The sequence below is a fragment of the Thermobia domestica genome, chromosome 15, assembly GCF_964235325.1.
Source record: "Thermobia domestica chromosome 15, izTheDome1.hap1.1, whole genome shotgun sequence".
NCBI lineage: Eukaryota > Metazoa > Arthropoda > Insecta > Zygentoma > Lepismatidae > Thermobia > Thermobia domestica.
The window spans coordinates 82,430,083-82,444,199 of record NC_137468.1 but is presented as its reverse complement, the minus strand read 5'-3'; the positions used below and the strand labels follow the sequence as shown (position 1 = coordinate 82,444,199).

Genomic DNA, 14,117 nt, shown 5'->3' with positions numbered 1-14,117 from the left:
TTTAAATGCATCGGGTTTAAACAAAGCTTCAAACACACCAAAAACAACAACAAAAAAGTTCTAATAACCTATACGGGAAGATTAAAAAGAAAATGCCTACAAGGAAAAAAAATGAAATGAAATCTTTAAGTTTAACGTCCCACGATTATGCCGGTTAGGCTAAAGGAGACGGTGATAATGAGAAATGAGTGAAATGGTGGAATGAAGAAAGTGGGAGGAAACGGGAGAACCCCGAGAAAACCCACGAGCACGGTGTTTGTCCACCACAAAGTCCACACGGCGCGAGCTGGGATCGAACCAGGAACCCCAAGCACCGGAGGTGAACGCTCTACCACTGAGCCACCGCGCCCCCCAATGCCTACAAGGATTAACCTATAGTAAATCTTTATTCATACTAACGTAAGAGGATAAAAATGTCTCGGATCATTTATCTGGAAGTAATGAATTCAGTCCTTTATAGGAGAGAACCATTTATCACGCATATCCCCCCAAAAATTGGCAGAAGAATACTAAAGAATCGCGTTGTTAACGAAAACATCAGATTAGTCTAATTTCGCCTCCTTAGTGGGGCGTCAATGAGGACTTGAAACCCTAGCCTCTCCTCCCTCTAAAGGAATGACATGGCCCAAAAAAACAGTAAAAAAAACGGTTCAGCGACTTAATTCGCATGCCCCTTCATGCAACACTGTTGCTGTGCGGTACAGTTTACAGACCAACCATCTCCATAGCCCTCCAGTCTCTCTTCCTCTTAAGAGAGTCGTGGTCTGAAAGTATGTCACAACTATATTTGTTGCATCCCGGCGATACATCCCTCTTGCTGCACCGTGTCACTCTCCAGCTGCCTCTTCGACCGAGAAAAATAATAAGAATTCCAGAAAAAAGATTCCGTCCTCTCTTGGACAGAACCCTCACCATCTACCTCTTTAAACGGCCGAGCCGGAATCCTCCCCACCTATGATTCCCCTGCTCTTATATAGGAGTTACAGCCAACGGTCACCAGCAGACGCTTGGTTTAAAATATTTTAAAATCAACGAAAAAAAAAGCAAGATTAGTGTTCGTATCTGGCTGTTAAAAAAAATCCTGTTTCGGAAAGAAGGAAAACTGCTGTTAGTTAAATTAGCTACATAAACAAAATTATATTAAAGACAAGAATAAATATAGATTATATGTACTGTAATAATTAATTTACCCGGCCGGGATTTCTTTCTAAATCTATATTAACTAGGAATGCATAAGATAAACAGAATAATAAACAAAATAGTAATTACAAACATTCCTAGCAGCTTCCTAAGACTAGGGTGACCAAATCGTCAACTAAAAAAAAACGGGACACCTTTATTTTTGAATGGCTTGCTCTCATAAATATATTTTTTAGCTTCTCTGTTCTCTCTTTCGTTTTTCGTTTTAAAGCCTATTGAAAAGGTTGTGGAATTAATTAAATAGCAAGTAGCTATCAGCAGCTAACAAAAAATGAACATATAAAATAATGAAATATTTGAAAACATTACTAAAAGTATATGAAACATTTATTAATTATTAAAATGAAAAACATGAGGTATGTTCATGAGAATAATGTAATGCAAAATATGAGTTCATTTCATGAGCTAGATTTATGAGAATACCTAGCTGTTGTCCTAGTCATCTTTAAAACTTCCTTCTTTTTTGATAAGTTTACAATGTTATAAAAGTTACAACAGTCCATTTTGAAATTGTACTTGAAGAATTGCAGAAAGGATCTACACTACCATCCTGTTTCTTTCGTCTGTCCATTGAATGTTCATGAGCGAAAATATTCTTTCAGTATTGCCATTATGAGCAGGGATCGCAAACACATATTGGCATATCTTTAAAATTTCAGAGTGCTGTTCAGACCTAGTATAGGTTTTGAAAAACAAACCCACTTCTCGTGGTACTGGAGGGATTTTTTTTAATCTTCCCTTTTTTCACTCGTTAATATTACTACTAACAAAATCCTTCAACGAAGCCACTTGATCGAAAAGCAAAGAATCATTTATTTCAATACTTTTCTCCTTAAAGTAAGCAACACTATCTTCAACCTGTCCCCAATTGAGGATGTTCAATAGCATCTATTTGATATTGAAAAAGTAGAGGACAATACACTCCTTTTCCTTAGATATTCAATGCAAGTTTCATAAAATTCATTAAAGTGTTCAAAAGTTAAAGTTAAGTGTAAAGTTAAAGTTTCATAAAATTCATTAATTAAAGTGTCCCTTTTTTCTTTTAGACGTAGCTTTAAGCATGCCTTCCAATACATCGTTGACATCCATAACACTTGTTTTTGCATTTCCTTTCAATTTTCTTAATTCCATGGTCGAAGGTACTAAACTGGTTATGGATAAACTATAGTTATGTTTCACTTAAAGGATTATTGTTAATTATTGTCTAGTCAAATCACGGAAACATTGTACTGTACTGATGACAGCGCCTCAATCTTTCACCGCCCAAAACAGAGAGCAAAATCAGTTGAGTTGAGTTGATTTTGCGTTTAACGTCCCTTTCAGCAGCGAGGCTATATGAGACGTGGACCTACTGACAAACGTGCACATGAGCTCCCGCCGGGAATAGAATCCGGGTCTCCCATGCCAAACGCGCGTACACTAACAGTTTAACCACGAAAGAGCTGAAGAGCAAAAACAGGTTACATTTGTTCATAAGGCTTTCAGTCCCTTGCACTGTCATCTGCGCGGAGTGAAAGTCTTGTAGTGGAGAGACCTGGGAGGTGAAGCAGTGCAGCCACCACATCCACCATCGCAAACGTCGTAATGATGTTGCTCAGGAATTAGACATGTTCCAATATAATCACATAGCTTAGTAAATAATATAAATTAGAAAACTTTAGCAATTGGAAAGCTTTTTGTACCCAATGTAAATACGGGACATTGTGGCGTCCCGAGATATTTTTTCGGAACACAGGGAATGGTAGTGTAAAAACGGGACAATCCCGTATTTACGGGACGGTTGGTCACCCTACCTAAGACGGAACTGCACACGACACCTCTGCAAGACGAGAGATTCTCGACTCTTCTTTTGTGTTGTCTCAAGAAATGCTTTAGCTTTCAATTCCACTTTCCGACCTCAGTTTAGTTACAGAAAGGAAAACCTCTGATTCTGACTAATTTCAAGATGCTGAATTCGAAATTGATAGCCGCTTTACTACATTAACTCGTGTTTTGGCGTTATGCATTGTTGTCAATTTTGCCATTTTGTAGGGATGCTTCAGTTGTCATCGAAGTAACCGGTCTGACAATGCTATTTGAGTAAGAAATAAATTAGATTTCACTCAGTTGGTGACAGATAGGACCCCCTTTGTTTGTTGGCATATATATATATATATATATATATATATATATATATATATATATATATATATATATATATATATATATATATATATATATAACAATGATTACCGGGAGGACGGGGATGATTGAAATGCTTGACACTTGTGTTCCACCCCCTCCTTTGTTTGTTTGTTTTTAGACCAACCGGTTTAAAAAATAGGGTCTATGTGGCAACAATGAACGCAGGATGACGCGGGCGAAAAAAGCACCGACTGCGCCGTTATTGCGTGGCTCAGTCTTGCTCTTATGCATTGCAGTAAGTAATCTCTCAAGTGTATAAGTATTTTGTCGGGAGAATTGACTTGGAATTTTTACGTCAGTAACTTCAGTTTTATTTTACTGTATTTTTTAGAATTGTTTTCCTGTGTTTTTAGTATCTTTTAGTGATTTTATGGAATAAGTGGTTGTGCTGTTGCTCTAAGTTTCGCTTTCCTGTGCAAAATGTCAAGTTCTTCCCGCAAAGGATGTAAAAACTCACCGGACAGATTTTGTTATATCTGTAGCATACTTATGGTTAAATCGCAGATTAGATCGATAAATGACGACGTTAGGAAAGCATATTACTTTTATTTTTGCTGCAAAATCGGTGATCAAGATAGAAGTTGGGCCCCTCATGTGTGTTGTTTGATGTGTTATGCGACTCTGACTGCTTGGCTTAAAGGAACCAAACGAAGGATCCTTTCGCTGTTTCGAAGATATGAAGAGAACCCCGGAATCATTATGATTGCTATTTCTGTATGACGAATACAGCAGGAAGTAACGAGAAGAAACAACGTGCCATCGAATACCCAAACTTGCAATCTGCGATCAGACCAGTGCCCCATGAAGAAAATTTACCTGTACCTATTCTTCCGAAAGATTGGGAAACTATCGATATTACAGCGCCTACAGGAAGCGATGAGAACACCTACTCAATATCTGCAGATGAAGATCCGAGAGACGGTTCCTTCCATGTAAAAGATGAGCCTCACTTCATCCTACAACACGAGTTGAATGATTTAGTGAGAGAGTTACAACTTTCGAAAGAGAAAGCTCAACTTTTGGGTGCTAGACTCAAAGAGTGGAATTTACTGGCTCCTGGAACTACTTACACTCACTACAGGAAAAGGAACGAGCCCTTTTCAGAATACTATAGAATGGAAGGTTCCCTTTGCGTATGCACGGACATCAATGGTCTGATGAATGAATTAGAAATTCAACATGATCCATCCGATTGACGTATTTTCATGATTCGTCTAAGTACGGTCTGAAAGCAGGTTTACTTCATAATGGAAATAAGCTCCCGTCTATTCCTGTGGCACACTTTGTTTCGATGAAAGAGACTTACGAGAATCCCGCACTCATTTTAAATCGTATTAACTACAAAAAATATGGTTGGCAAATTTGAGGAGATTTGAAAGTTATTGCAATATTACTTGGTCTGCAAGGTGGATTAGAAAGTACTGTTGATTTTTTGTGTCTTTGGGACTCAAGAGCCACAGGAAAACATTTTTCACAAAAAGAATGGCCCCCCAGAGAGACATTTAAGACCAGTACCAACAGTGTCAAGTATGAGCCTCTGATCGATCCAGCCAAGGTGCTGCTTCCACTTCTTCATATTAAGTTGGGCCTCATGAAGAATTTCGTAAACGCTATGGACAAAGAAGGTGAAGGATTTAAGTATCTTAGACAGTGTTTTCCAAAACTAAGTGATGGTAAATTAAAAGAAGGAGTTTTCCCAGGACCTAAAATTCGCAAACTTATCCATGGCGAATTGTTTGAACAGAGTTTAAACGACAAAGAGTTAAATGCCTGGCGTGCTTTTGTTCAAGTTGTAAAAGGTTTTTTGGGCAAAAATAAAGCTCAAAATTGCGAGGCTCTGGTGCAGCAACTTTTGGTCGCAAGTAAAGCTCTGGGATGTTGCATATCTTTGAAAATCCACTTTCTGCACTCCCACCTCAACTTCTTTCCAGAAAATATTGCAGATGTAAGCGACGAAATGGAAGAACGGTTTCACCAGGATATAAGAATGATGGAAATTCGATATCAAGGACGTTAGGACCCTGCAATGATGGGGGACTATTGCTGGTCGGTGAAAAGAGAGAGAGGACCCAACATTTCACAAAAGAAAAAAGTAAAGCAGATGGTATTATTTGCAGCTCAAAAACATTAGACTTTATAAATTACTCTGTGTATGTAAATACTAATAAGCCTACACTAACAGAATATATATAGTTTTTTAGTGCTAATACAGAAACAAAATATATAGTTTTTTAAAACTGGTTTGATTCAATAAATTAATTTTAAGAAAATTTAAAACTGAATGTCGTTCTTGACCAACTGTCGAAATGAAGTTGATTCCCTTGCGGCACGCAAACAGCTTATTGGCCGGTACACTTCATGATAGCTCATTTCCCCTATTATGGTAAATCTGGCAACTAGGCGTTACACAAAAATGCGAGCTAATGTAGTAAAATGGATATCATATTCATATTCAGGGACCTAAAATTAGTCAGAATCAGTGAGTTTTGATTCTGTAACTTTTCAAAAGTTTAAAACGTCGGCCTGTGTTATATTCCATTTCAGCATTGGGAAGTCTAGTAGATTTTTATTACTTCCGGTTTCGATAGAGATATTAGAGTAACGATGAAATACGCGTATACTTTCGAGACGCTTAATTGCAAAAACGCTTCTCTATATATTGTATGAAGGGTGCCATTTTTACTGTACAATAATCACCATTAAAACTAGAAAGTGTTGATATTCTGCCTTTTCCGGTTTAAATAGAGAGAGATTAAAGTAAAGATGGAATATAATCTTGGAGCTCTTAATCGATTACAGAAAACCACTTCTCGCTATCTGTTACCGTTTTCACTCTATAATAATCACGGTTGATACCGGAAGTGGTTGATTTCCGCCATTTCTCGTTTCAATAGAGAGATTAAAATGGAAATGAAAAATAACAAATTCTTAAGACGCTTAATTGATTACAGAAAATTCTTTCTTTCTATCTAATGCGGTTGTTATTCCCATATAGTGATAATCTTTTAGAACCGGAAGTTGTTGATTTTCTACCACCCTGGTTTTAATACAGAGATTGGCCTAGGAACGGAATATATTCTTGAGACGTATCATTGCAGAAAGTGCTTCTTGAAATTTTTCACCGTTTTTAATCTATAACCATCAACTTTAATACCGAAAGTGGTTGAGTTTCTGAAAACCGGTAATGGTTGACTGTTTGAACTTTTGGTTTTAAATAGAGACTTGAGAATAGAGATAAAAAAAAAGCATTCTTGACATTCTTAATCAATTTTAAAAAACTTTTTCTTTTGCTACCAATTACCGTTTTTGCTCTGTAGTGATCAACATAAAAACCGGAAATGATTGGTTTCTATACTCTTAAAAAAAATTCTTGCTCATAAATGAGAAAAATGCATGTTCAAAACAAAATAAGTAATTTTTACTCATATTTGAGGAAAAATGCCTCATCATTTTCAAATGTGTTTTCATTTGTGAGCTCAAGGCAAATTTTCAATTTCCCATTTATGAGATTTTGCTCCTTTCTTAGAAATGAGAATGAAATAGTGCTTTATTTGCAATATCATAGATGATTAAAAGATAACGCTAACAATCTTACCGGAATAATATTATTATTTTTTACTAGGAAATAATATTACTATGTCTTAATTACTATTCAGGAAGCAAGATACAGGATTTCAGTTGTAGCAGAGTGCGAATGGATATGAGTACGTAGTATGGTGATCCGGCTGAGGTGGTGTATGGATACAAATCATGTGACAGCGGTGAGGAGCAGCATACATATCAGCTTTCGAACGTAAGTTTGAGTGGATTGTAAACATACTACCATAGTCTAAAATGTATTGTAATACATTCGTTAGGGTGCAGAACGCTAATGCCCTTCATGTAGGTTATATAGGCTAGAGTAGTCAAGTTGGCTTCTTTATGTACCAAAGCTCAATATTCAATTCACCCTAATAACGAGTGCAGCAATAACAAATGAAGGAGGGTTAGAGCTCTGTAGGGCACGCTGTTTTCTATATTACAATAGAATGGGGGGGGGGGAATGTCAATGTTTTACACTCTTTGCCATTTGTTATAAGGTACAAAATGGTTTATGTACTGAAACAAAGAAAACATAAATCATGTGTGTAGTTAGAAACAGCGTTAAAAAAAGTGATTTATTATTATGGAATTGTAATGCAGAGGTACTTTGTACTGATCACCTAGCAGGTTGGCGCCTCCTTTTTTCATCACTAGTAATCGAGTTAATGACACACGTTTGCAGGTTATTTGTGGTATAGTATTGTACACATTTGTTAGGCCGCCGTAGCTCAGTCAGGGGTGCCCACAGAGGAAGGCTATGACGCAACCTGCGTCATTGAAATATTTGGGGGGGTAAAAATCTATATAAATATGTTTGACTGGGTGTAAAAATTAATCGAAAAGAATATTTTTTCATGGAAGAACACCTACGGATAGACAATTGGGTGTGTGTGTCATGGACATAAGGGGAGGGCACCACTGGCTCAGTGATAGAGTGTTCACCTCTGGTGCGTGGGGCCCTTGATTCGAACCTAGCTCGCGGCAAATGGGATCTGTGGTGGGTAAATACAGCATGCGTGGGTTTTCTCGGGATTCTTCCGTTTCTTCCGACTTTCTTCGTTCTACCATTTCATTCATTTTTCATCATTATCGTCTCGTTTAGCCTCCCGACCCAACAGCGGGACATAAAACTCAAAGATTTCTTTTTTTTTTTTTTTAATTTAACGTCTGAAGATTGTGCTCCAAGGCTAAGTAAGATAGTGATAATATCATAGTATAGAGATGGATAATAATGGTGTAATGAAAATGTGAACGTACGTTTCTTGGTAGGTTTTGCAAAAAATACGGGTTTGTATCCTTGTTTCCAATTTGAATTGTGTCCGTATCAGTGGCATTTCAGCATATTTTACGAGGCAGAAACTGTCGCATGCCCCTGTCGTAATGAAGAAGGTAGGGGGTGATCCCTGGGTCTCCGGATCTTTTCCGAAATCGCTACTTTTATGTAAGTTTTATCTAATTTTAGGGACAATTTTATCAATGTGTCCTCATGTTGAACTTGAAACCCCTCGGAAATAAATTCTTGCCTACGTCACTTGAAGGAGCAAACTGGAAAATCCAGGAAACGCTGTTTTCTCATATAGGCAACTTGTTTATGGCAGATAAGTAGGCATATTGGACCGCGATGACTTAGTGGTAGAACTCACCTCCGATGGTTGGGGTCCCTGGTTTGATTCTAGCTCCGCCAAGTGGGCTGTGTGAGAAAACACCGTATGTGTGTTTTCTCGGTGTTCTTTCAATTTCTTCATTACACTATTTTCGTTCATTGCCATCACAACATCTCCCTAAGCTTCGTAGAATAATTGTGGGACGTTACACTTAAGCAGAAATTGTTGCCGTTAGGCTGAAGTAGACGGATAATTCTTGAATCTGAGTTATCAAGAAATTGGTATAATGTTGGAGAAAACGGGAGAATCCTGGGTAAACCCACGTTCATCAAAAAGAAAAGTTTTGAGAAAATGGACAGTGATAAAAAGGAAAATGCTCAACTGTCTGATGCAGTAGGAATAAGTAACGCACTTACAATACAAGTCTTCGTGGAATTTTCTTGCGTTGAAATAAAGGTTTAAATGTGTTATATTTTAAACAATATAATTGTACGTGTTTATTTAATATAGATTCTGTATGTACTAATAGCTTGATTTTTTTTGCATGTTTCATTTTGCTTATGCTATTTCCCTTCTCCTTTGAAAACCCCGTTTCTGTGCACTATTTCTCGCTTTTCCAAAGACATTTCTCTCTCTCTCTCTCTCTCTCTTTCTTTCTTTCTTTCTTTCTTTCTTCTTTTTGTTTTGAGAAATATGTTTTTCAAATTTGGATTTTATATCTCATTCCCTCAAATGTTAATTTCTCAATTTGAAGAAAAAATACATTGTTTCTCAAATTTGAGAAAGCATTTGCTCCCTCAGAAAAAAGACATGGCTCATTCCTCGCATTTGAGTCATTATTTCTCAAAATGATTTGAGAAAATCGAAATCTCACTTTTAAAAATGTATTACTCGGTGCACAGGTAAGAAACGGATGTTCTCAAATACGAGGATTTTTTTTTCGAATTTAAGAAACCATTTTTAACAGTGTAGCACTTCTGGTTTTAATAGATAGAGCTGAAAATGGTATTGCCTTACTTTTATTTATTTATTTATTTATTTATTTATTTATTTATTTATTTATTTATTTTCGAATCAGTTATTCGTTTCAAAAGTATATTTTATCCTCACTCTAATCCATTCTCTATTGAAATCGGATGATGGTATTCTCAAGACACTTAATCAATTGCAGAAAAGCATTTCTCGTTAACAATTACCGATTTTTCTCTATAATGATCGTCCTAAAAACCGGAAGTGGTAAATTTATACCACTTAATTACGAAAAAACTGTTTCTCACTATCTATGACAGATGTTATTCTTTAGTGAAAGTAATTACAACCAGAAATTGTTGATTCTCTGCCACTTCCGATTCTAATAAAAAGCTTAGAGTTAAGATGAAATATATATTCTTGAGACGCTTAACTGATTGTACAAACCTTTATATCTATATGTTACCGTTCTTACTGGATAACGATCAGCGTTAAAACCGGAAGTGGTAGATTTATTTCTTTTCCGGTTTTAATAGAGAGTTAAGGACGGGCATGAAAAGTATTCTTGAGACGCTTAATCGATTGCAGAAAAAAATCTCTGTATCTATTACCGATCTCGCTCCATGACGATCAACGTAAAACCGGAAATGGCTTACTCCTACCACTTCCGGTTTCGGTATCGCTTTTCGTTAACGAATTCGATACCTAACTTCTAAACCCTCTACACTCTGACCAAATTTAGGAGTGATTCATAAATTAGTTCTTGAGATTTTTGTCTCACGGTTGGACGGATGGACGGACGGACAGGGTAAATGTATAAAGAAATTTTGGTAAACCAAATTCCTTTCAGAAAATTAGCGAAAGTGAAGAGTTGGCAGAAGAAATAAAAAAAAAATATATAGAAATGTCAGAAACCTAGAGGAAGTTATATTCATTATCTCAGGTACAACCATTGTCCTTAGAAGCACTGTGACACTATTGGAACATATAAACGAAAAAGATTTTAACAAACCTACAAAAAAACTGCAATTTTGGACATTTGTCGTATTGTCAGGATATTTTCTTGGAGAAAAACTGTTCCAATGATCTTCATTTGATAGGGACGGCCATCAGATCATTAAGCAAAAACATGTTTAAACCAAGATTTAGGAAATAATAATAATAATAATAATAATAATAATAATAATAATAATAATAATAATAATAATAATAATAATAATAATAATAATAATAGTAATAATAATAATAATAATAATAATAATAATAATAATAATAATAATAATAATAATAATAATAATAAAAAAAATAAAAATAATAATAATAAACTTTTGATAACGTTTACGTCATTACATGCTTTTTTCATAAGCAACGAACTTAGAAAGTTCGTTACTGAATTCTCTGGGCCTTATGCAGAGTCATTTTGACGTATGATTAGCGTCGTACTAAAGAGCTGACTACTGCAAAAAACATATGTTAGTCTAACTCTTTAGTATCATACTAATCACGTGTCAGAACGACTCTGCATAAGGACCTCTATGTCTGTGTGTGCGTCTCTTATTTACGAATTTTTCAATTTTGAGTCCTCCATTCGATGGAGCATCACAAAATACCTGAAATAAGTCATGGAATTTTTCGCGTCACTCTTACCGTTCCCGAGATATTGACCCAAAAATGTTCCGATTTCTTAATTCTTAGCTAATTCTCCTTAAGTTCGCTCTTCTGGCAATGCTCTTCGAGCATTCTCAACAGTGTTTTTCTGTATTTCTTGAACGTGAGGGATAAATTATACCCTTGTAAAGTGTATGTTGATTTTATTACATTTGAATTGAATTGTATGTTATTACATATAATTATATACCCTAACTTGCCACCTTCTGGGAATTAGATGGAAAGAAATACCATATTTTTAAATTTCTTGTGCTTTTTTTCTTAAGATTATATGACATTATGTTCGTGCTACATCGAGTATTAAGAAGACTAATAGTTGGAAGTTTGAATAACAAAGAAATTAGTTTGGAATATTAAAAAAAGAGCAACAAACAAAATAGAAGGTTTATTTATAATCATAACTGAAGTTCCCCATCTTGCTTAGTTTTTCCCCTAAAAGCGTACTATTTTCTTTCTTTAAAAAAAATCTTTATTATTTCTAAGAATAAAGCAACTCTGAATAAGAACAGTTAAAACCAAATTAATGCGTAAAAATAATGAACTTCTTACACCATATTAACTTCTCTTTGATATTTTCTATTTAATTTTTAAAAAACTTCTACATATAAACTTGCTTTACTATAAAAATGTAAAATCATAATTGTAAACGGAGGAAGAAGATAAGTTTCTAGTTCGCTTCGCTCTCTTCTAAGAGATGATGATTAAATGTTTTAACTAACCTTCTACCATCAAGAAGAACCCTCGGGGATTGTTGTGGAGAATTTCAATGGCAGTTGCTGTCATCTCTGCAAGCGAAGGGTCTCCAGCAGAGCTCTGGTCTCTATCAGCTTCAAAGTCAAGATGCGAATAAGCAAACAAACCTGAAAGGAAACGACAAGTGGAACACATTGGCATCTACAGGCTCTTTACTTCGAGGGACAAGAAGTGTAAACCTGTTTATTATCTTTAAGAAAGATGATTCTGTCGGCAATTTCTTTTTTTTAAAAAATAAAAATGCTCTTTTTTTTACCATTTCATAAAGGATGGTAATTATGTACTTGATTTTCATTAGTCTGCACAATAAAAGCATTCCTTGAGGGGCATTTTGGCATTGTTGGGCTGCCTTTCTTCAAAATTTTGTATCTTAATCTGTCATTGGAATTAGATTATATTCTCTTTGCTGATTGCTTGAAGTTCGAAAATATTAAACCAACCAAAGTTATTAAAAGACCTAATGCTTTTTTTTTATAAAAAAAAACTATAAATCGCTTATATGATTTTCTTTAATAGACAGATCACTTTCAACGTTGCCAACGTTTCAAATCTGCTCACCCGTACATTCACAGCTTGAGACCTCCAAATTCAATTTCGTTAAATTAAAACCTTATTTCAGTTAAATATATCCATGTATGCTTTTTTTCTAAAATCTGGTTTTAGCAATATTTGTTTGAGAAACAAAATAAGGTTGATTTGAAACTGTAATTAACATTTATTTCTGAACAAACTTATACTTGTTTTCATTTTTAGCACTTTTTAATACAGCAGGATTATTTTTTACATAAGAAGACCTGAATTGCCAAACATCCCAAGTCTATCCTTTTTCTTCGTATTTTGCGTTTTTTTATGTTAGCATCTATGTTTTAAGGGCTATTCACTTAAGTCCAAATCAAAACCTTTTTTTTAAAAAAAATACAAAATACTATACTTTCAGCTAAACAGAATAACATGACAAGTATAATCTTCTAGTCTTTCTTCTAAAAACACAAAAGTACTCCGGTGGACTTGGGATGTTCTGCAATTCAGGTCTTCAATTCTTTGTAGGTCATGTGAAAGTTAATTTTTGCCACTAGTTCAAATTTCAGTAAATTTTCAGACATATAGTTTCCCATCATACTAAACGCTCTTTCACAAATAACATGATCGAATTGTTGCTTTTAACTAATAAAAGGAAACCAATGTGAAAATTATTAGTTCACCCATACATTTTGAATAGCAACAATAGAAACCCGTACACCTGTATTTGAGTTGTTAAACCCGTACAGTTGACAGCCTTATCACTCTTCCTTTTAGTCGATCACTCTTCATTATGACAGCATTATATTGTTCACTTACTTAATTATTTATTTATTTTCCTATTTTTTGCTTGACCAATCTAGTATAATTCTATCCCCTTTATCGATTATTCTTCCTGACTAAAAATCAATTATTACTAATATTTCCTTTTTTTTTTAAAAAAAAAAAGCCGAAAACATTGTTTAACCATTTCGCTCCAAGCTGAACATATATTCAGACTTTCGAAATGACACCCTTGGGACTTATCTTTGTTCTTGCTCGACCATTCCACAAATACTAAAGAAAGCTAACGAAGGAGATGACAGATGATGAAGATAATAGGAAAAAAAGAAGAAACGTCATGCTTGGCCATCCTACTCGACACTATTATATGACTCACCGTGCTGATAGAGGGAAATACACAAGGAAAACCATGAAGAGGAAGACCAAGGATAGAAATCTAGGTGCAGTTACGAAGAAGAGACCTTATCAAAGTATAAACCAGCTCTTTCCATGTATAAACCAACTTACGGTTGAGCAGAAAAAAAAGAAGAACGTCCCACAAGTTCCTCAGGTTTCTTGTATAAGAATACTTAGTTCTTGTACTAAAGTTTTGTGTATTAATTACTTAAAATAGACTAAAGGATAAACTATGAAGTAAGTGTTGCAAGAAATTTAGAAAAATTAGAGTGAAAAGTCTCTAATACTCTTTGAAACAGTCAATTTACCAAAAGGCGCTTCTTCTTCTTGAGCTTCACTTGATTTGCGACCACTAATCTCAATGAAAATCTTATATTTGCTTGTCCTTGCATTTAAAAAAATGAGATTCCAGTTGGTTGAACGACAGCTCTTGAGTCGTAAAGTGCGACTTTGAAGTTT

General features: G+C 35.1%; 1 protein-coding gene across 1 annotated transcript in view; it reads right to left on the bottom strand.

The window, feature by feature from the left end:
* Positions 1-14,117, bottom strand: part of LOC145671113 (alkaline phosphatase, tissue-nonspecific isozyme-like) — a 524,627-nt gene that overhangs the window by 83,770 nt on the left and 426,740 nt on the right. The window contains exon 6 of the mRNA XM_081739901.1: positions 11,927-12,067. Coding sequence (XP_081596027.1) covers positions 11,927-12,067 — 141 coding nt within the window. The remainder of the gene's footprint in view (positions 1-11,926; positions 12,068-14,117) is intronic.